This window comes from Dendrobates tinctorius, unplaced genomic scaffold (genome assembly GCF_039654945.1).
Source record: "Dendrobates tinctorius isolate UK_male_01 unplaced genomic scaffold, ASM3965494v1 ptg000043l, whole genome shotgun sequence".
Taxonomy (NCBI): domain Eukaryota; kingdom Metazoa; phylum Chordata; class Amphibia; order Anura; family Dendrobatidae; genus Dendrobates; species Dendrobates tinctorius.
In genome coordinates, this window is record NW_027361711.1 from 12442501 (window position 1) to 12465773 (window position 23273).

Consider the following 23273-nt stretch of genomic DNA (forward strand, 5'->3'; position numbering starts at 1 on the left):
GGAGCTCAAGCTCTTTGGAAACATTTCATCCCCTGCCCTATGGGTAGCTAAGAAAGTCACTTTCAGAGCATGGGGATGCTTTAAATTTAGGGTTATTGAAGAGATGTCCTGGTTCTATCAGAAATACATGACATTACACCTTACCACCCTAAGGGACCTAACATACAATAGAAGAAGATTTTGCCATACTGTGTTGCTGAGTTTGCATGAGTGCATAACAGTGAGGTTCTGAAAAAGCAACATTGCCCCAAAGAAGAAGCGTTGCCTGAAGGCTTGGATGGAAATACATAGCAGAACAGTTCAGGAGATTTATCTTTTGGTGGCCCATTGATTGGGCCCCCATACACACACCGCCAATCTAAAACAAAAAAAGCTGACATTGCAGTTACTATTTGGAGTCCTAGAATCATAAAATATTAGAGTTGGAAGGGAAATCAAGGGTCATCGTGTTCAACTCATGCTCAGTATAGCGCAGGATTCACTAAACCATCTCAGACAGATGTCTGTCCGGTCTATGTGTGAAGACTTCCATTGAAGGAGAATTCACCACGTCTCGTGGCAGCCTGTTCCACTCATTGATCACCCTCACTGTCAAACTGTCAGTTTCATTCCGTTGTTTCTCGTGTTTCCATGTGCAAATGACAATAAAGATGATCTCTCTACACTGAGACATCTATTCAGATATTTGTAGACAGCTGTTAAGTCTCCTCTTAGCCTTCTTTTTTGCAAGCTAAACATTCCCAGATCCTCGTAGGACATACAGTGCGCTCACCATCCTGGTCGCTCGTCTCTGAACTTGCTGCAGTTTTTCAATGTCTTTTTTAAAATGTGGTGCCCAGAACTGGACACAGTATTCCAGATGATGCCTGACCAAGGAGGAATAGAGGGGGATAAGTACTTCACGTGATCTAGACTCTATGCTTCTCTTACATCCTAGAACTGTGTTTGACTTTTTTGCTGCTGCATCACACTGTTGACTCATGTGCAGTCTGTGATCTATTAGTATACCCAAGTATTTTTCACATGTGCTGTTGCTTAGTTCTGTTACTCCCATTTTGTAGATGTAATTTTCATTTTTCTTGTCCAGTTGTAGAATCTTGCATTTCTTTCTGTCATAAACCATTCTTTTAGTCACTGTCCGTTGTTCAAGCTTCTCTATATTGTTCTGAATCCTTTTTCTGTCTTCTCTAGTCTTAGTATCCCTCCTAGTTTTGCATCATCTGCAAATTTGATTAGTTTACCTTAAGTTCCCTTTTCTAGATAATAATTTTAAAAACGCTGAACAACATGTGGCCAGGACAGAGCCTTGTGGTGCACAGTGAAACACTCTCCCAATTGGATGTGCAACCATTTATTACCACTCTTTGAGCACGATCACTGAGCGAGACAGTTATGAATCCAGCTAACAGTAGCCTTGCTAATCCCATATTTCAATAAGGATAGTTTGAGATACTTTATCAAATGCTTTGCTGAAGTTGAGATATACTATATTTCCCACATTTCCCTGATCCTTCCAGTCAGTGATTCCATCATAGAAGGAAAATTAAATTAGTTTGGCATGACTTGTTTGCTACAAATCCATGCTGCCTCTGGTTAATTACTGTATTGTGTACAGTACAGACCAAAAGTTTGGACACATCTCATTCAAAGAGTTTTCTTTAGTTTCATGACTATGAAAATTATAGATTCACTCTCAAGGCATCAAAACTATAAATTAACAAATGTGGAAATATATAGTTAACAAAAAAGTGTGAAGCAACTGAAAATATGTCTTATATTCTAGGTTCTTCAAAGTAGCCACCTTTTGCTTTGATTACTGCTTTGCACACTCTTGGCATTCTCTTGATGAGCTTCCAGAGGTAGTCACTGGAAATGGTCTTCCAACAGTCCTGAAGGAGTTCCCAGAGATGCTTAGCACTTTTTGGCCCATTTGCCTTCACTCTGCGGTCCAGCTCACCCCCAAACCATCCCGATTGGGTTCAGGTCTGGTGACTGTGGAGGCCAGGTCATCTGGCATAGCACCCCATGACTCTACTTCTTGGTCAAATAGCCCTTACACAGCCTGGAATTGTGTTTGGGGTCATTGTCCTGTTGAAAAATAAATGATGGTCCAACTAAACGCAAACCGGATGGAATCGCATGCTGCTGCAAGATGCTGTGGTAGCCATGCTGGTTCAGTATGCCTTCAATTTGGAATAAATCCCCAACAGTGTCACCAGCAAAGCACCCCCACACCATCACACCTCCTCTTTCATGCTTCACGGTGGGAACCAGGCATGTAGAGTCCATCCGTTCACCTTTTCTGCGTCGCACAAAGACACGGTGGTTGGAACCAAAGATCTCAAATTTGGACTCATCAGACTAAAGCACAGATTTCCACTGGTCTAATGTCCATTCCTTGTGTTCTTTAGCCCAAACAAGTCTCTTCTGCTTGTTGCGTGTCCTTAGCAGTGGTTTCCTAGCAGCTATTTAAAGATTCCATAATAACAGGGTCTGTACCACAGGACTGGCGTATAGCAAATGTGGTGTCAATATTCAAAAAGGGGACAAAAACTGAACTTGGAAATTATAGGCCAGTAAGTTTAACCTCAACTGTGGGTAAAATTATAGGCCAGTAAGTTTAACCTCAACTGTGGGTAAAATCCTGGAGGGTTTTCTAAGAGATACTATACTAGAGTATCTGGAGACGAATAACCTCTTGACCCAATATCATAGAATCATAGAATCATAGAATCGTAGAGTTGGAAGGGACCTCCTGGGCCATCTGGTCCAACCCCCTGCTCAACATGGGTTTACGAGGAACCGTTCCTGTCAGACAAATCTGATAAGCTTTTATGAAGAGGTAAGTTCAGGACTGGTTCAAGGGAATGCAGTGGACGTGGTGTACATGGACTTTTCAAAAGCTTTTGATACGGTGCCACACAAAAGGTTGATACATAAAATGAGAACAATGGGGATAGGGGAAAATATGTGTAGGTGGGTTAAGAGCTGGCTCAGGGATAGGAAACAAAGGGTGGTTATTAATGGAGCACACTCGGACTGGGTCACGGTTAGCAGTGGGGTACCACAGGGGTCAGTTTTGGGCCCGCTTCTTTTTAACATATTTATTAATGACCTACTAAAATAATGGGATGCATTAAAAGAGGCATAGATGCTCATGAGGAGAACATAATTTTACCTCTATATAAGTCACTAGTGCGACCACACTTAGAATACTGTGTACAGTCCTGGTCTCCGGTGTATAAGAAAGACATAGCTGAACTGGAGCGGGTGCAGAGAAGAGCGACCATGGTTATTAGGGAACTAGGGGGTCTGCAATGCCAAGACAGGTTATTACACTTGGGGTTATTTAGTTTGGAAAATCGAAGGCTTAGGGGTGATCTTATTACAATGTATAAATATATGCGGGGACAATACAAAGACCTTTCTAATGATCTTTTACTCTTAGACCTGTGATGGGGACAAGGGGGCATCCTCTACGTCTGTAGGAAAGAAGGTTTAAGCATACTCACAGATGCGGATTCTTTACTGTAAGAGCAGTGAGACTATAGAACTTTCTGCCATATGATGTTGTAATGAGTGATTCCCTAATAAAATTTAAGAAGGGACTGGATGCCTTTCTTGAAAAGTATAATATTACAGGGTATACACACTAGTTTCCTTAATATTGCGCTGATCCAGGGAGCTAGTCTGATTGCCGTATGTGGAGTCGGGAAGGAATTTTTTTCCCCAATGTGAAGCTTACTGTTTGCCACATGGGTTTTTTTTTGCCTTCCTCTGGATCAACTTGTTAGGGCAAGTTAGGATAGGATATGGGTTGAACTAGATGGACTTAAAGTCTTCCTTCAACCTTAATAACTATGTTACTATGAAGGCCTGCTGCACAAAGTCTCCTCTTAACAGTTGTTGTAGAGATGTGTCTGCTGCTAGAACTCTGTGTGGCATTGACCTGGTCTCTAATCTGAGCTGCTGTTAACCTGCGATTTCTGAGGCTGGTAACTCGGATGAACTTATCCTCCACAGCAGAGGTGACTCTTGGTCTTCCTTTCCTGGGGCGGTCCTCATGTGAGCCAGTTTCTTTGTAGCGCTTGATGTTTTTTGCCACTGCACTTGGGGACACTTTCAAAGCTATCCCAATTTTATGGACTGACTGACCTTCATTTCTTAAAGTAATGATGGCCACTCGTTTTTCTTTACTTAGCTGCTTTTTTCTTGCCATAATACAAATTCTAACAGTCTATTCAGAAGGACTATCAGCTGTGTATCCACCAGACTTCTGCAGAACACAACTGATGGTCCCAGCCCCATTTATAAGGCAAGAAATCCCACTTATTAAACCTGACAGGGCACACCTGTGAAGTGAAAACCATTTCCAGTGACTGCCTCTTGAAGCTCATCAAGAGAATGCCAAGAGTGTGCAAAGCAGTAATCAAAGCAAAAGGTGGCTACTTTGAAGAACCTAGAATATAAGACATATTTTCAGTTGTTTCACACTTTTTTGTTAATTATATAATTCCACATGTGTTAATTCATAGTTTTGATGCCTTCAAAGTGAATCTACAATTTTCATAGCCATGAAAATAAAGAAAACTCTATGAATGAGAAGGTGTGTCCAAACTTTTTGTCTGTACTGTAAGTACTTATATACATGCTGTCATCAGGCAGAACAGGTTTGTGAAAGGAGTCAGGAACCTCAATGGAAGTTGGAGTGACCCCCTTGAGGTGATAGGTCAGACCAATCCTTCTACTAGTATGTATTCAAGCTATACACTGGAACATGACTAGATGGTGTATATTTCTAATGAATTCACCAAAGCCAACAAGAGTTAGATCCTCTTCTACAGAAACAATGCTCTTGGTGAATGCTACCAGAGGTGGCATACCGGCAAAAAAGAGCTGAAGGATCCACCACACCAGAAGAAGATATGCCACTGGGGAAGAATGTTCTCAGGTTAAACAGCTAAAGCAGTCCAATATTGAACTGAAGTTTCAAAAAACATGTGACGTACACCTAAGTTGCCAAGATGACAACCACAAAACTGGAGGTACAGGTATAAAATGTAAGCTTCAGAAGTGAATGCAAAATGTGGAAAGCCAGTTATTGTACAAATTGACAGTCATCATATAAGCCCATCTCTATGTCATTTAAACAATTGTTATGCCTGGTTCATCAAGTGGGTTTGGCCTATGTTCTTTGGCCCATCTCTCTTGGAAGGTATTCTTTCTAGCAGTGCTATCTTAAAAGAGAGTGAGCATTCTTCAATCATTCTCATTCTTAAATAAGGAAATTCAAAGGTTCCTTTCAAGGAGACTTCCTATGGGATGTTTGTCCCTCTAGTGGATTCTTCTTGCTCCATCCTCATCATTGTGCTGTCGAATGTAAGGAAAGTTTATGACTTAGAATTTAAATCTATTTTCCCATAGGCCTGTCTACAACTTTCTTTCTATGTCTAAAAAATACTCAGCTTGTAAGCAACTATATATTCAAGAGGAAGGAGTTTGGTGGCCCGATTTATAAAGTTCCTGAAAAATTCTACCTGCGAAATACAACATTGCACGTCTGACGGGACTAATGGAAAACATGTTCCCATTCTAAACTGTACATCTTGTTTTCATTATTGTGACATTCAGCTGAGTTTGTAACATTGACATGACATTGAATAGTCAATGTCATTTGATGCGTTTCATTATTTCTCACTTTATTTCAATTTGTGCCTCTGGGCAAACTGCACTAGGGATTGCACCAATAAGCAAAGGTAATATTGTTACATATTTTCACTTATAATCACAATGATGTAAAGGTCTTCTTCACGCAATTACATTTTAGGACTTTGCATTACTAGTTACCTATTTGTAGAACATGTAGGTAGTAAATACCTTGTTTTGTTTTTGATGTGCTTGTCAAGTTTATAGTTAACTAAATTGTAAAGTTCATACTTTAAAGGTGGCTGGAGAGGACCAGGGTCAGATGTCTTGGCTGTGTGCTAATGAACTCCGCTATGGGGAGCGGCAAGCAGCTTAGGTCAGAGTACAGTATGATAATTACCTAAGCATTGCAGTCACAAGAATGTAAACATTTACTACTATTCCCATTTGTCAAGATGAATATTTGTCAATAACACTTCAACATGTAAAATGCCTTTGTCCTGGTTGTCAGAGCTAGCCTTGTTTGTGAATAGTAGCAATGATCTAACTGCTACAATTACCAACAAAAACATAAGCTCACATTTCATCGGCATTCACTAAAAACTAAGGTTCATGTTTCATTTAACCCCTTAGTGACGGAGCCAATTTGCAGCTTATTGACCAGGCCAATTTTTACAATTCTGACCACTGTCCCTTTATGAGGTTATAACTCTGGAACGCTTCAACGAATCCCGCTGATTCGGAGAATGTTTCTTCATGACATATTGTACTTCATGTTAGTGGTAAAATTTCTTCAATATGACTTGCGTTTATTTATGAAAAAAACGGAAATATGGCAAAAATGTCTAAAATTTTGCAATATTCATAATTTTAATTTTTATGCCCTTAAATCAGAGAGATATGTCACAAAAAATACTCAATAAATAACATTTCTCACATGTCTACTTTACATCAGCACAATTTTGGAAACAAATTTTTTTGTTAGAAAGTTGTAAGGGTTAAAAGTTGACCAGCGATTTCTCATTTTTACAACAAAATTTACCAAAAATTTTTTTTTAGGGACCACCTCACATTTAAAGTCACTTTGAGGGGTGTACATGACAGAAAATACCCCAAAGTGACACCATTCTAAAAACTGCACCCCTCAAGGTGATCAAAACCACATTTAAGGCTGTGTGCACACGATGCAGATTTGCAGCGGATCCGCAGCGGATTTTACCGCGCAGAAACGTTGCATATCTGCATTGTGATGTACAGTAGCCTTAAAGTCAATGAAAAAAAAAAACGCTGTGCAGGCGCTGTGGATTTTTCAGCGTGGTTTTCCTGCGGTACAAAATCCACAGCATGTTACTTCTTTTGTGCGGTTTTCCATCTCCCCTGTCACCAAATCCGCAGGGGGAAAACCGCGGTGGAAAACCGCACAAAAACCGCAAGAAAACTGCATGGAAAATGGAAGAAATCCGTAGGAAAAATGCAGGTCATTTGACCTGCGGATTTCTTCAATTCAGCGCAGAAAAATCCGCAGGGCCAAAAAGTAAGTCTGCACTCAGCCTAAGAAGTTTATTAACCCTTTACGTGCTTCAAAGGAACTGAAGCAATGTGGAAGGAAAAAAATAACATTTAACTTTTTTTTTGCAAACATTTTACTTCAGAACCAATTTTTTTATTTTCACAAGTTTAAAAAGAGAAAATGAACCACAAAATTTGTTTTGCAATTTCTCCTGAACACGCCGATACCTAATATGTGGGGGTATACCACTGATTGGGCACACGGCAGAGCTTGGAAGGGAAGGAGCGCCATTTGACTTTTTCAACGGAGAATTGGCTGGAATTGACATCGGACGCCATGTTGTGTTTGGGGAGCCCCTGATGTGCCTAACAGTGGAAACCCTCCATAAGTGACACCATTTTGGAAACTAGACCCCTTAAGGAACTTATCTAGATATTTGGTGAGCACTTTGAACCCCCAAGTGCTTCACAGAAGTTTATAACGTAGAGCCATGAAAATAAAAACATATTTTTTCCACAAAAATGATGTTTTTGCCCCCAAATTTTTATTTTCCCAAGGGTAAAAAGAGAAATTAGACCACAAAAGTTGTTGTGCAATTTGTCCTGAGTATGCTGATACCCCATATGTGGGGGTAAACCACTGTTTGGGCACATGGCAGAGCTTGGAAGGGAAGGAGCGCCGCTTGACTTTTCCAATGCAGAATTGGCTGGAATTGAGATCGGACGCCATGTCGCGTTTGGAGAGCCCCTGATGTGCCTAAACAGTGGAAACCCCACAAGTGACACCATTTTGGAAACTAGACCCGTTTAGGAACTAATCTAGATGTGTACAAAAATGGAAGGATCCAGCGATGTCGGGTGACGGTTAAAAACAAATATTTATTGTCAAAATGGCATTCAAATATTCTCAGGCACATAATGTCTGACAATACTGCATGGAAACACAGATCTACGCGTTTCGACATAAGGTCTTTATCAAGTGCTTCACAGAAGATTATAACGTAGAGCCGTGAAAATAAAAAATCATATTTTTTCAACGAAAATGATCTTTTCCCCCCAAATTTTTACTTTTACAATGGTAACAGGAGAAATTGGACTACAAAAGTTGTTGTGCAATTTGTCCTGAGTATACTGATACCCCATATGTGGGGGGGGAACCACTGCTTGGATGCATGGCAGAGCTCAGAAGGGAAGGAGCGCCGTTTTAGAATGCAGACTTTGATGGAATGGTCTGCACAAAAATGATTTTTTAGCCCACAATGTTTTATTTTCACAAGGGTAACAGGAGAAATTGGACTCCAAAAGTTGTTGTCCAATTTGTCCTGAGTACGCTGGTACCCCATTAGTGACGTTTTGGAATGCAGACTTTGATGGAATGGTCTGCGGGCATCATGTTGCATTTGCAAAGGCCTTGATGTGCCTAATCAGTAGAAACCCCCCACAAGTGACCACATTTTGGAAAGTAGACCCCCAAAGGAGCTTATCTAGATGTGTGGTGAGCACTTTGAACCCTCAAGTGCTTCTCAGAAGTTTATAACAGAGTCGTGAAAAATAAAAAATAATTTTTTTTTCCACAAAAATGATTTTTATCCCCTAATTTTTTATTTTCCCAAGGGTAAAAGGAGAAATTAGACCCCCAAACTTGTTGTGCAATTTGTCCTGAGTACGCTAATGCTCCATATGTGAGGGTAAACCACTGTTTGGGCGCATGGCAGAGCTCAGAAGGGAGGAAGCACTGTTTGACTTTTTGAATGCAAAATTGGCTGGAATCAATGGTGGCGCCATGTCGCGTTTGGAAAACCCCTGATATACTTAACGAGTGGAAACCCCCCAGTTCTAACTTCAACCCTAACCCCAACATACCCCTAACCCTAATCCCAACCTTAACCATAACCCTAACCCCAACACACCCCAAACCCTAATGCCAACCCTAACCATAACCCTAACCACAAACCTAACCCTAATCTCAACCCTAACCATAATGCTAATCACAAACCTAACCCCAACACACCTCTAACCCTAATTCCAACCCTAACCCTAATCCCAACCCTAACCCTAATCCCAACCCTAATCCTAACCCTAATCCTAACTCTAATACCAACCCTAACCCTAACTTTAGCCCAACTCACTTTAGCCTAACTCTAACCCTAATGGGAAAATAGAAATAAGTACATTTTCTTTATTTTATTATTTTTCCCTAACTAAGGGGGTGATAAAGGGGGAGGGAGTTATTAACTATTTTATTTTATTTTGATCACTGTGAAAGGGTTTATCAAAGTGACCAAAATGAACAAATAGGAAAAATCTCCCTATTGTTGCTGTGTGCCCGCCAGCAGATATCGGCAGGCGCACTGCGCTTGCACCCGCCATTTTCTTACCAAAAGAAGACGCTGGCGGCCGTGTGGGAAAGCAGGAGGACCTAGGGAAACCGGGAGGTACCGGGGGGATCGGGGACCCTATTTCTCTCTCATCTGATGTGCGATCACATCAGAGGAGAGAGAAATTAAATGGCAAATCTGACTTTTTTTGCGGTCGCCATTATATAGTTAATAACGGTGATCGCAACACTGGGGTTGGTAAAAACGGACCCAAATCATGTTCTCTGGGGTCTCGGCTACCCCCGGCAGCCGAGACCCCGGAGAAATTCCAACTCTGGGGGGCGCTATACATTTTTTCTACAGCGCCTTGACTTCATGGTGCTGTGGTTTAAGTACCCTTAACTGCCGCCGTTAAAAGGCGTATCGGTGCTCGTTAAGGAGTTAAAGCCCGCATCCAGTAGTGATGTTTGTGTAGTATTTTATTCTTGCTGCCTCCCTAAATGTTTGTTTGGTTTTGAGATATGGGCCTTTTTATTTGGTGCTACATTGTATGGTCTTCATCAAAGGGCATATTTCATGAAAAAAGAAATAATATTTTATACTAATTTAATAGTATACTAGCTACTCAATATGCAAATAGCCTCTTCAGAGAGGAAGAGGACTAGAACTCTAGTGCCACCTATTGGAAGCAGAAATATTAAAAATCAATATCTACTCTTTAACAAGCCTTGTCACATGACTTACGAGAAAAGCCAAACCAGAATCTTAATTTCCAGACACTTGTTTTGGACTGTTGCCCCTCCTCAGTGCAAGGCAAGAGATCTGATTTGGCTATATGAAAGGCCGCTGATTGGGATCTAAGGGGTAACACCATTGCATGGCCTATAAGTCTACTTACACTGGCATGTCAGGCATGTCACTACCTACTCCATGATGTCTTAAAAAGACTGACACTACTTTAAATGGTAAGGTGAACCCCTGAAATACATAATTTTAAGATTTTTGTCCTATTTTGCACATTTATGTTATATAATTAAAGAAAAATCTTCTTCCAGCTTGCCTTTGATCCTCTTGCTAAAGTCTTTGATGGTTGTGCTGTATTTATTAATCTATTAAATTATTGTCATTTGTCTCGGCACTTTTCAGCATATTTATCATCTCAGATAATATTTTTAGTTAAGAAATTGTTTTACACATGAATTTACAGTGCACGATTTTGTAGCCCACTCTGATCAATCATGAATCCATGGATAAAGACGGACATTCATTACAAAGTTGTGGATCGTGCTGATGACAAGAGATGGTGGATGATGCGTTATGAGAGTATAAGGTTCTGGGAAAAGGAGAAGTCCCTGGTACATGCTTGATAAGGAACTAGTGAGGCATTCCTTCTACAGTGTAGGAGGGAGGGGTTGAGTCTGCAGACTCTTGGCTCACAGTCAGTGCATTCTACACTTGGAAACTACAGTCACACACCTAAATCCTGTCAAGACTCCTGCCATGCTCGGCACTACAGGGGAAGCCGCGATCAGAGGCAGCGGACCGGTCCGGTAAGGGGACACTAGCACGCCATTTGATTTGGCTCATCTCTCATCTCAGCCTTTATTTATAGAGTAGAGCCAGGGTTGGTTGCTTGCTGTTAGACATGTGCACACACCTTATTTTATCTTCTCCATGGAATACTATGCTCACTACATTTAGAAAACTAGAAGAATCACATTGCTGCCTTTGACAGCCATTGAGAAATTTCAGATTGTTAGTCCCATATTTTTAGTAACATTGTAAACTTCTTTTTTTATGGGAAATGCATTGTTGACTATGTTTCTACCTCTACATATGATATCATGTCTTGTTGTATTTGACCCACATCAGAGTCAGTTTCCTAGGAAGCCAATCAGTATATTAATGGGTGTTAGAGCTATGCAGCACCATACCGGCTCCATCACTCCCTTACTGGTTCCTCCAGCTTATTGCAGCCAGGCTTTTAATGCCTTTTTCTGGTTACATTTTAATGCAGGCCAGTCTGTATGGTGTTCTATTACAAAACAGTGTGTCGCCAGCACATGGAGTTAACCAGCAGTAAGGTCTAAAGTCAGCAAGAACAGAAACCCATTGGTGTTTTTAGAGCAAGATTTTAAAATGCAATGATTTGTGCACTATGATTCAAGTCTGTATTTTAGATTTCTTTATTTTTCATTTTTCACTCAGTTTCACTTTTAGAATTAAAGGTGTCATCCAATAATAAAAAAAAATAATGAAAACATCTGTAAATGTTTTACAATAAAACAAAACATTACCCACCTACCGATCCAGTACAGAAGCTCAGGAAGTTCACAAAGTCTTTGCTTACAAACAATCAGCAAAGGAAATCTGCAGCCATGACGCCCCTAGTACAGCCGGTGACCACAGAGGCTACCGATTGGTCACATTCGGACCGCTTTTAAACAGATGATATTGAACATGTAAAGGTTAATTTTCGTGCCACTCACCTTTGCAGTTGAAGTGAGAGACATGAGAATTTATTTAACCCATTAGGGACCAGGGGTATTTCCGTTTTGTTGCGTTGCCATTTTTGGCTCCCCTTATTCCCAGAGCCATAGCTTTGTTATTTTTCTGTCACTATGGCCATATGAGGGCTTGTTTTTGTGGGATGAGTTGCAGTTTTGAACTCAACCATTGATTTTACATTAACGCGTACTGAAAAATGGGAAAAAAATTCAAAGTGCGGCGAAATTGCAAATAAGTGCAATTCCACAATTTTTTTTTTTTTACCTTATTCGCTAAATGCTAAAACTGACCTGCCATTATGATTCTCCAGGTCATTATGAATTTGTAGATACCAAACATGTCAAGGTTCTTTTTTATTTAAGTGGTGCAAAAAAAATCCAGAATTTGCCAAAAAAAGTTACCATTTTCTGAGACCTGCAGCGTCTCCATTTTTTGGGATCTGGGGTTGGGTCAGGGCTTATATTTTGCACACCAATGTGATGTTTTTAGTGATACCATATTGGTGTAGATACAATCTTATGATTGCCCGTTATTGCATTTTATTGCAATGTTATAGAGCCGAAAAAAAAGTAATTCTGGCATTTTGATTTTGTTTTCTCATTGCGCTGTTTACCTATCCCATGAATTCTTTTTATATATTGATAGATCGAGCGATTCTGAATGCGGCGATACCAAACATGTGTATTTTTTTAATTGTTTTATTTTGAATGGGGCAAACTTAACTTTTATTTATTTATTTTTAAATTTTTTTTTTTTTTTAACTTTAATAGTCTGCATGGGACTATGGGTGGTGCTCATAGCGATCCAGCAATGACAACCACAGGGTTGTCATGCCAAACCATCGGGGACCAGTGGTCATGTGACATGGGCGCCGATGGGCAGATTAGTGACGCGCATCCGGCGCGTGCATGTTAAATCTCGCTGTCAGAGATTGACAGCAGCATTTAACATGTTAAATGCTGCTGTCAATCTCTGACAGTGAGATTTAACAGTCGTGGGTGGAATAGGGGTAGGCGTCCAATGTCGGATATATCCGTCATTGCATGTTAAGGGGTCAAAGAGAAACTGTCATTTGATTCATTCTGCCTAAACCACAGGCAGCATGAATCAGAATCTGGCTACACAATTGCGACTTTGCATGGTTCTCTCTGAAATGCTCCAGAGTTTCAGAGAAAACATAGTTTGAAGTCGATTGATTTCTCCCTGCACCACTCTAGTTGATTTACAGATCTCTCTCTGTATACACAAACATATGAGAGAGACCTGTAAATCATCTTGAACGGTGCAAGAAGTCGGCCAAGGGCTCTTCAAACTATGTTTTCTCCTAGGCCACATGCATATGTTGAGTATTTGATCAGTTTTTTACCTCAGTATTTGCAAGCCAAAACCAGGAGTGGGTGATAAATACAAAAGTGGTGATGTGCTTCAATTATACTTTTCCTCTGATTGTTCCTCACCTGGTATTGGATGACTCATACTGAGGTAAAAAAATTCATCAAATACTGACCCTGTAAACATGGCCTTGAACACAACGCAGAAACATTTCAGAGAAAACATACCAGGGTGCAATGAATCAGCTGACTAGTTTCCTTTAATACCAATGTTCTCTGTCAGATTATAGCTGATCACTGGGGTAGCAGCCATACAGTCTCCATGCACAGGAGAATAATGTCTACATGAATCCTAGGAAGATGTTACATAGACCATACAATTACCAAAGCAGTATTGCTATATTGCTGGTAGTAGGTAAGTGCTTGTGACCATCTAGTAGTTATTTCAATGTGTATTGAATTAGTTATATTTAACCCCTTTCCTACATTGGACATAATATTCCGTCCAAGTTATTATTATTATTATTATTATTATTTATTGTTATAGCGCCATTTATTCCATGGCGCTTTACATGTGAGGGGGGTATACATAAAAACAAGTACAATAGTCTTAAACAATACAAGTCATAACTGGTACAGGAGGAGAGAGGACCCTGCCCGCGAGGGCTCACAATCTTCAAGGGATGGGTGATAATACAGTAGGCGAGGGTAGAGCTGGTCGTGCAGCGGTTTGGTCGATCAGTGGTTACTGCAGGTTATAGGCTTGTCGGAAGAGGTGGGTCTTCAGGCTCTTTTTGAAGGTTTCGATGGTAGGTGAGAGTCTGATATGTTGTGGTAGAGAGTTCCAGAGTAGGGGAGATGCGCGAGAGAAATCTTGTATGCGATTGTGGGAAGAGGAGATAAGAGGGGAGTAGAGAAGGAGATCTTGTGAGGATCGGAGGTTGCGTGCAGGAAAGTACCGGGAGACGAGGTCACAGATGTATGGAGGAGACAAGTGACCAGGGACCTAAGTCCCAAGGATGGAATATTACGTCATAGCGATCAGCAGCGCCCCCCGGGGGGAGCGCCGCTGATCGCGGCTGGGTGTCAGCTGATTATCACAGCTGACACCAGGCACTATGTGTCAGGGGCAGTCACGGACCGCTCCCGGCACATTAACCCCTGACACACTGCGATCAAACATGATCGCAGTGTACCTGGGCATAAGAGAGAAGCGCGCAGGGAGGGGGCTCCCTCCGTGCTTCCCTGCGACCCTCGGAGTGACACGATGTGCTGCATCGCTCCGAGAGTCCTCCTCCCTGCAGGCCCCCGGATCGAATACCGGGCCTTCTGGGTCCTGCAGAGAGGCAGCTTCCTCACTGCCTGCTTTCGCAGGCATGAGGAAGCCTGCAGCAGCGCCTGTCAGATTGCCGATCTGACACAGCGCTGTTCTAAGTGTCAGATCAGCAATCTGACACAAGACAGTGATGTCCCCCCCTTGGAACAATATAATAAAGTGTAAAAAAAAAAAAAAAACACTTGTAAAAATAATTTCAAAAAAATCCCAAAATACATAAAAAAAAATTCCCTAATTCTTTTTTCTAAATATAAAAAACAAAACAATAAAAGTACACATATTTAGTATCGCTGCGTCCATAACGACCCGCCCTATAAAACTATCTCACTAGTTAACCCCTTTAGTGAACCCCTTCAAAGAAAAAAACAAAGCAAAAAACAATGCTTTATTATCAGACCGCCGAACAAAAAGTGCAATAACGCGCGATCAAAAAGACAAATATAAATAACCATGGTACCGCTGAAAACGTCTTCTTGTCCTGCAAAACACGAGCCATGACACAGCGTCATCAGCGAAAAAATAAAAAAGTTATTGCTCGCAGAATAAAGCGATGCAAAAATAATTATTTTTTATATAAAATTGTTTTTATTGTATAAAAGTGCCAAAGCATAAAAAATTACATAAATGAGGTATCACTGTAATCGTACTGACCCGAAGAATAAAACCGCTTTATCAATTTTACCACGCGTGGAATTGTGTAAACGCACCCCCCCAAAAGAAATTCATGAAATGCTGATTTTTGTTCATTCTGCGTTCCAAAAATTGGAATAAAAAGCGATCAAAAAATGTCATATGCCCGAAAATGGTACCAATAAAAATGTCAACTCGTCCTGCAAAAAATAAGACCTCACATGACTCGGTGGGTCAAAATGTGGAAAAATTATAGCTCTCAAAATGTGGTGATGCAAAAACTATTTTTACAATAAAAAGCATCTTTTAGCGTGTGACAGTTGCCAAAAATAAAAACGCGCCATAAAACGTAAATCAAACCCCCCTTTATCACCCCCTTAGTTAGGGAAAAATAATAAAATTGAAAAAAATGTATTTATTTCCATTTTCCCGTTAGGGCTAGGGCAAGGGTTAGGGCTAGGGTTAGGACTAGGGCTGAGATTAGGGTTAGGGGTGTGTTGGGGTTAGGGTTGGAGTTAGAATTGGGGGTTTCCATTGTTTTGGCACATCATGGGCTCTCCAAACGCAACATGGCATCTGATCTCAACTCCAGCCAAAAAAGTCAAATGGCACTGCTTCCCTTCCGAGCTCTGCCATACACCCAAATAGTGGTTGACCCCCACATATGGGGTATCAGCGTACTCAGGACAAATTGCACAATAACTTTTGGTGTCCTGTTTCCCTTGGGAAAATAAAAATTGGGGGTGAAAAGATCATTTTTGTGGAAAAAATATGATTTTTTAATTGTATGGCTGTACGTTATAAACTTCTGTGAAACCCTTGGGGGTTCAAATTTCTCACCACACGTCTAGATAAGCTTCTTGGGGGGGTCTAGTTTCCAAAATGGGGTCACTTGTGGGGAGTTTCCACTGTTTAGGCACATCAGGGGCTCTCCAAACGTGACATGGCGCCCGATCGGACCCAAAGAATGGTTGTAAATGGCTGCACATCCAGTTGGAAGAATGTCTCAAGTGGGGTACCACAGGGCTCTGTCCTGGGCCCTGTATTGTTCAACATCTTTATCAACGATTTAGATGAAGGAATTGAGGGTAAACTGATTAAATTTGCTGATGACACAAAGCTAGGAGGGATAGCTAATACTAGAGAAGAGAGAGGATTCAGAAAGATATAAATAAACTGGAGAAGTGGGCAGCAACTAACAGAATGGTTTTTAACAGGGAAAAATGCAAAGTACTACATCTGGGCAATAAAAATGAAAAAAGCATATACAGAATGGGAGGAATAGGGCTAAGCAACAGTACATGTGAAAAAGACTTGGGTATACTAATAGATCACAGACTGAATATGAGTCAACAGTGTGATGCAGCAGCAAAAAAGGCAAATGCAATTCTAGGATGTATTAACAGAAGCATACAGTCTAGATCACGTGAAGTCATTATTTCCCTCTACTCCTCTTTGGTCAGACCTCATCTGGAATATTGTATCCAGTTTTGGGCACTACATTTTAAAAAAGACATCAACAAACTGGAGCAAGTTCAGAAAAGAGCAACCAGAATGGTGACCGGTCTGCAAACCCTGTCTTATGAGGAAAGGTTGCAGGATTTGGGAATGTTTAGTTTGCAAAAGAGAAGACTGAGAGGAGACTTAATAGCTGTCTACAAATATCTCAAGGGCTGTCACATTGTAGAAGGATCAACTTTATTCTCATTTGCACAAGGAAAGACTAGAAGCAATGGGATGAAACTGAATGGGAGGAGACACAGATTAGATATTAGAAAAAACTTTTTGACAGTTAGAGTGATCAATGAGTGGAACAGGCTGCCACGAGAAGTGGTGAGTTCTCCTCCAATGGAAGTCTTCAGAGGCTGGACAGACATCTGACTGGGATGATTTAGCAAATCCGGCTTTGAGCAGGGGGTTGGACCAGATGGCCCAGGAGGTCCCTTCCAACTCTACGATTCTATGATCTCAAATCCAGCCAATTTTGCATTGAAAAAGTCAAACGGCGCTCCTTCCCTTCCGAGCTCTGCCATGCGCCGTAACAGTGGTCCACCCCCACATATCAGGTATCAGCGTACTCAGGAAAAATTACACAATAACCTTTGCAGTCCAATATCTCCTGTTACCCTTGGTAAAATAAAAAAATTGGACCTGAAGTAATTTTTTTTTGTGAAGAAAAGTTAAATGTTCATTTTTTTTAAACATTCAAAAAATTCCTATGAAGCACCTGAAGGGTTAATAAACTTCTTGAATGTGGTTTTGAGCACCTTGAGGGGTGCAATTTTTGATGTAGCAGCGATATTGCTAGCGATATCGCTACATGTGATTCTTACCTCCGACCGGCTCCCCCGCTGATTATCGCTGGTCGCGCGAGAAGGTCCTGGACCATTTCTCGTCGGGCGCTTCCTGCTGGGCTTCCTGTGGTGCCATCGAGTGACGTGTGGACTCGGGCGGGAGGACGTCAGGATCGCCGCGTCTGACAGGTAAGTAGCGTCCCCCGACCCCAGCGATGTCGCTGGTGAGATCTGCCTGTGTGGCAGCTCACTAGCGACCACTTAGCAATGCACCAGCGATCCATATCGTTGTCGGCATCGCTGGTGCATTGCCAAGTGTAACGGTACCCTTAGATTGGAAAAAATGGCAGATTACTTAACAAACAGTGCTACATCTGTCTACTGATTGTCCATGGTCTTGTGCTCATTCACACCAATAGACAAGTGTGGAAGTTTTTGGTTTTTTTTCTAAAAAAAAGAAGTCACGTTTTTCCTTTCCTGGATAACATATATACCTGCAACAATATGGAAATGGAGTAAATATTCAAGCAAAAGCACAGGGAAATAAAGAGTCAATGGCAATCAATGAATAGGGACTGGCCATGATGGACATTACTCTGACCACATATCAATTCAGAACTGAGATGTTACTTGACCGGGCAGTTTATCCATAGTAGACATGCCTTTATGATGATGTATATGACGTAAGTAAAAGGATGAGGATTGCAATGTTACTATGCTGCTATGTATGAAATGGGAAATCAATAATGATAAGCATCAAGCAGGAAAACACGACCCATCCAACATGTCCATCACTGAATGCAGGTTACATCTAGGGACAGCTAGTTGTCATTGTATGCACACACTGATTACAAGCAAACAGGTCACAGGTGAGGATATTACCTTTAATACCATTCAAACCCATTTGTATCAACTTCTGTACATGTTATCAGGAGAAAATCACCGGGGTATATGAACTCTTGATCAGGATCATTTGATGTTTTGGGTTGTCATTATGACTTAACAAGAGAAAACACATTGGTTTGACAATGAATGGCTTCACCCAACCACTAACCTTGAGTGGAGGAAAAGTTTTGGTGTTATCATTCAAATTCTCCGAAAAAAAGTCAAGAAAGCAAAAATTCTGCCGGAGTATGTAAACTTTTGAGCACAACTGTATGTCTCTTGAGCCTAAGCACAGATCAAAGCACTCATAGACAACTATGGCTTGTGCTTTGCCTTTCTGGATTTCTAACTTTGTGCAGAAGAGCAAATAGTTTTTTCCCCAGAATGATTCATATAAAATCAGTAGGAATAATTGAGCATGAAGGAAATATTGTCCTCCATGCATAGGAAAATATTCTTCACCGATGCATCCTACAACTGCAGATGGAGTATCAATATCTCTATAATATGGAATCTAAGGGAATCAGGCTACAGTACATGGCACTTGATATATAAATCCTAAGGCCAGCTTCAAACATCCAACATTCACAGTCCTAGTATGGACAGGAATATCCAGACCAGCCATGAGTCTCCTGACCTGAACTCAACAGCCTCATAGACATATATGAGGCTGCTGAGTTCGGATCAGGAGATCAGTAACATTGGCCTGTCTCGGCATTGCTGTCAGAGTTGTGAAACCAGCTAGTTACTTGTTTGGCTGCAGCCAATCACAGGGATTCTAGAAAACATTTGTGCAAACCATAGTCTTACACTATGGATTTAGTCACTGTATTGCAGCGAGTCTGAATGCAATTTTCACTGTGAATTTGCCACAAATTTCACTCAAAGGGTAATATCAGCAAAAACAATTGACATGCTGAGAATGTAAAATCCGCACCGCATGTAAATTTCTGTATGGATTTTCCTCTGCAGCGTGTGGATGAAAATTGTAAAATCTCACTAGCTTTGGATCTACTGTAATATGCTGCAGAATTTCCATCTGCGAATCCAGACAGAAAATCTGCAGCATATCTGCCACATGTGAGCATACCCTTAGGCTGTCACCAAGACTAATGAAATGGTGAGCAATCAAAACGGAAACTAGAATAGTTGAATAAGACAGATCATCTATTGCTACAATGATGACGTAAAGATTCTCTAAGGATTTCTAGAATATTTTAAGTGCTGTATACTCCTCCATTGATCTGGCTTCAAATGAGTATGTAATGTAGGTTCAAAACATTCCTTGTTTAGTACATAGCTCACTAAGGTGTTTTCCAGGACTATTTATTTTTTTTGCTGTAGGCCTAACAGGCAGATAATTTCTATCTATCTGCCTGTTCTGTTTGCCATCGATCCCTGCCCACTCAAAGAGGTCTCGGACTGCTCCTGCCGGTGATTCTGCTTCCACTAGCGTCACGTTGACAGTATCTTCTCTTCTGCTCTGCTCTACTGGTGGGGCACGACTACGGACTGCCTATATCATGCTGATTGACAACTGGCTCTCTGTCAATCAGCATGATGCCCCTGTTGACAGAGCAGAGGAAGAGCTGTTCTGTTGATGTGAAAAACCAGAGGCGCCGGCAGAGTCATCTGTGACTGCTGTGAGACAACACAGGGTAGAATGGACAGGTTGTTAGTAACTACCTGCCTGTTAGTTCTTAGACCCATAGTAAAAAAACATAAGGTAGTCCCAGAAAAAAACCTTTAAAGCGTGACTTAAAGGAGAAATTACAGGAGAGCTGAGAAAGCAAATAATTCTGCAAGATAAAATTCCTTTTGATTTGTGGTCAGCAATTTGTGAAAGTATAAGACTAGGCATTCCGTACCATATTAGTCTGCAGTTTCCAGGGCAAGATTGTGCCTGGAGTCTTGCAATAGATGCAGACCACTGGCGTACTGATAGTATATTTATATTTTGCCACATCAGATATGTATTATAGAACACATCTATTTATGTATTTATAAAGAAAAAATGGCCAAAAATAATAAGAATGCAAAGAATCCACATGCAGGAGTGGGTGCAAAAAGCAAAATGTGTCATGTTGCCAGGGTTAGGAACTCATTCTGCATAAATCAGGCTATTTACCCTTCTTTCATAAGGCCTGGGCCATTCTGTCTCCTCCTCCAGCCTACAGATGTGCAGTGCTGTCAAAAGATGCATTGTGCAAAGCACTGGGCCCCTGTCACAGCAAAGTCATGTCACTTCTCTGCACTCAGGGTACTGTCATTGCTCCGCTGTAACACACCCTTACACCAATGGGCTGCTGTTTTGGAATACTCCTGGGAAAGAAACTCATCTGGTGTCCAGGTTAGTTCAGCAAAAATCAAAAAAAGATATCAAAAAAGATATATGAACTATTCATAAAGTAGTATCCTCATTAATGGTACAGCGGAGGTGAATCTGTAACATTACTCTTTGGGAATATGTATAGTGCTTTTTTTTTTCTTCCCGCAGTCCTACGTAAATCCACATGTAACATTGATGAAGAAACTAAAGAATGCTAACGACAGATACATTCCTAAACTCATCCTTCCTTCTTCTGTATATTTTCACAAATCCATTTCTAGTTTTATGTTCCCACATTCTCCATAAACCTGATTTTGAAGAGTTAATCACTTTAAAGCCTTTCGGCTTTGCTTTTGAGTTTTTAAGTGATTGTTAAGTGGTGTTTCTTGGAGAGAGCTGGATTCTTCCGATCTGCTGACCTCACTGTATCTTCTCCTGTAGCATTAACACAGGATATTAGATACTTGGCTGCTTGGCCAGGGCTAAAATGCTGCTGAATTCTGTTCACTGATACATGTCCTATTGACTTGAACAGGTTGCAATTTCAATAAGGTTTACTTTTCTAATGATGTTAAATGGTAAAGTGCTTCTTGTAGGACATCTGAGTATTGCTATTTGGGTACATTTCTTGTTATGTGACTAAACTTGGCACACCGCACCTATTAAACTGACATGTTATCTACATCTGATAAGCTGCTTTAATCATTACATGTGTTTGGTGGTTTTGACAGAGCCACTTTTGATTTGGTGATAAAGGATATTGCTACTTGCAGCTGTTTTCACATGCCATACTGGATTGTTACATCCTATTCAAGACCACTGTAAGTGTATACCTTTAAAGGTTTTATCCCCTTTCATAAAATCTTCATCCCCTGCTGCAGTTTGTTATAAAAAAAGCCAAACTGTACTTTACTCATCGTCCCCAGGTCCAGCGCTGAGTCTCTGGCACTGTTCCTAGTGTCCGGTGTTGACCACAACAGGTTACACTGCCTGTGTTGCCCATAGCAATTAATCAGTAAGCATCTTTCATTTCACCAGAGCTGTTTAAAAGATGAAAGCTGAGCTGTGATTGGTTGCTGTGAGCAACAGTTTTCCTTGTAGATAGTTGTGGTAACTGAGACCTATTATTCTTATCATTTATATGGTGTTATCATCCTTCTGTAAAGCTGGAAATAACACAATTTATTAGCCTGCCGACACAGACCACCCTCTGACACAGACTGCAGAGGGAGCCCAGAATCAGGAACTTCTCTTTGGCATGAAGCATGTCATTAACTTAAAAATTCAAACACAGATAAAAAAAGAAACACAAGATGGATTTCTCCAACCCAGGTATCATTTTAATCGGTATAACAGTGCCAACCTGACAATGTTGGCTCTGACGGGATGATGTGGGATATTAGTGGTAGTAGTCTGGTGACTCTGGCTGATGGGATGATATGGGATATATGGGGTAGTAGTCCGGTGGCTCTGGTTGATGGGATGATGTGGTATATTAGGGGTAGTAGTCCAGTGGCTCTGGCTGATGTGGGATGTTAGGGATAGTAGTCTGGTGGCTCTGACAGGATGATTTGGGATATTAGGGGTAGTAGTCCGGTGGCTCTGTCGGGATGATGTGGGATATTAGTGGTAGTAGTCCATTGGCTCTGGCTGATGGGATGATGTGGGATATTAGGGGTAGTAGTCCGGTGGCTCTGGCTGATGTGGGATATTAGGGATAGTAGTCTGGTGGCTCTGACAGGATGATGTGGGATATTTGGGGTAGTAGTCCGGTGGCTCTGTCGGGATGATGTGGGATATTAGTGGTAGTAGTCCATTGGCTCTGGCTGATGGGATGATGTGGGATATTAGGGGTAGTAGTCCGGTGGCTCTGGCTGACGGGATGATGTGGGATATTAGAGGTAGTAGTCCATTGGCTCTGGCTGATGGGGTGATGTGAGATATTAGGAGTAGTAGTCCGGTGGCTCTGGCTGACGGGATGATGTGGGATATTAGATGTAGTAGTCCGGTGGCTCTGGCTTATGGGATGATGTGGGATATTAGGAGTAGTAGTCCGGTGGCTCTGGCTGATGGGATGATGTGGGATATTAGAGGTAGTAGTCCGGTGGCTCTGGCTGATGGGATGATGTGGGATATTAGGGGTAGTAGTCCGGTGGCTCCGACAGGATGATATGGGATATTAGGGGTCGTAGTCTGGTGGTTCTTACGGGATGATGTGGGATATTAGGGGTAGTAGTCCGGTGGCTCTGGCTCACGGGATGATGTAGGATATTAGAGTGAAGGTGGCTATACGGAGTGGGCAGGGCTATACACTCACCTTTATGTATATAGATATAATCATTATAATTTGTTATAACTAACCACAGTTAGTTACTACAGCTAGTACATAATAAAAGCAAGTCAGTAATCTTAAACAATAGAACTCATGACTGGTACAGGAGGAGAGAGGACCCTGCCAGCGAGGGCTCACAATCTGCAAGGGATGGG

General features: G+C 41.3%; 1 protein-coding gene across 2 annotated transcripts in view; it reads left to right on the plus strand.

The window, feature by feature from the left end:
* The first annotated feature begins 10901 nt into the window (after positions 1-10901).
* Positions 10902-23273, plus strand: part of SH3TC2 (SH3 domain and tetratricopeptide repeats 2) — a 154749-nt gene continuing 142377 nt past the window's right edge. Inside the window, exon 1 of one of the 2 annotated variants that reach the window (XM_073575210.1) lies at positions 10902-11023. Coding sequence is in view for 1 of the 2 variants with exons in the window: in XM_073575208.1 (XP_073431309.1) it covers positions 20756-20807 (52 nt within the window). In the remaining variant the exon portion in view is untranslated. Of the gene's footprint in view, positions 11024-20306; positions 20808-23273 lie in introns of those variants that run through there. The other variant, XM_073575208.1, reaches the window with a different exon arrangement.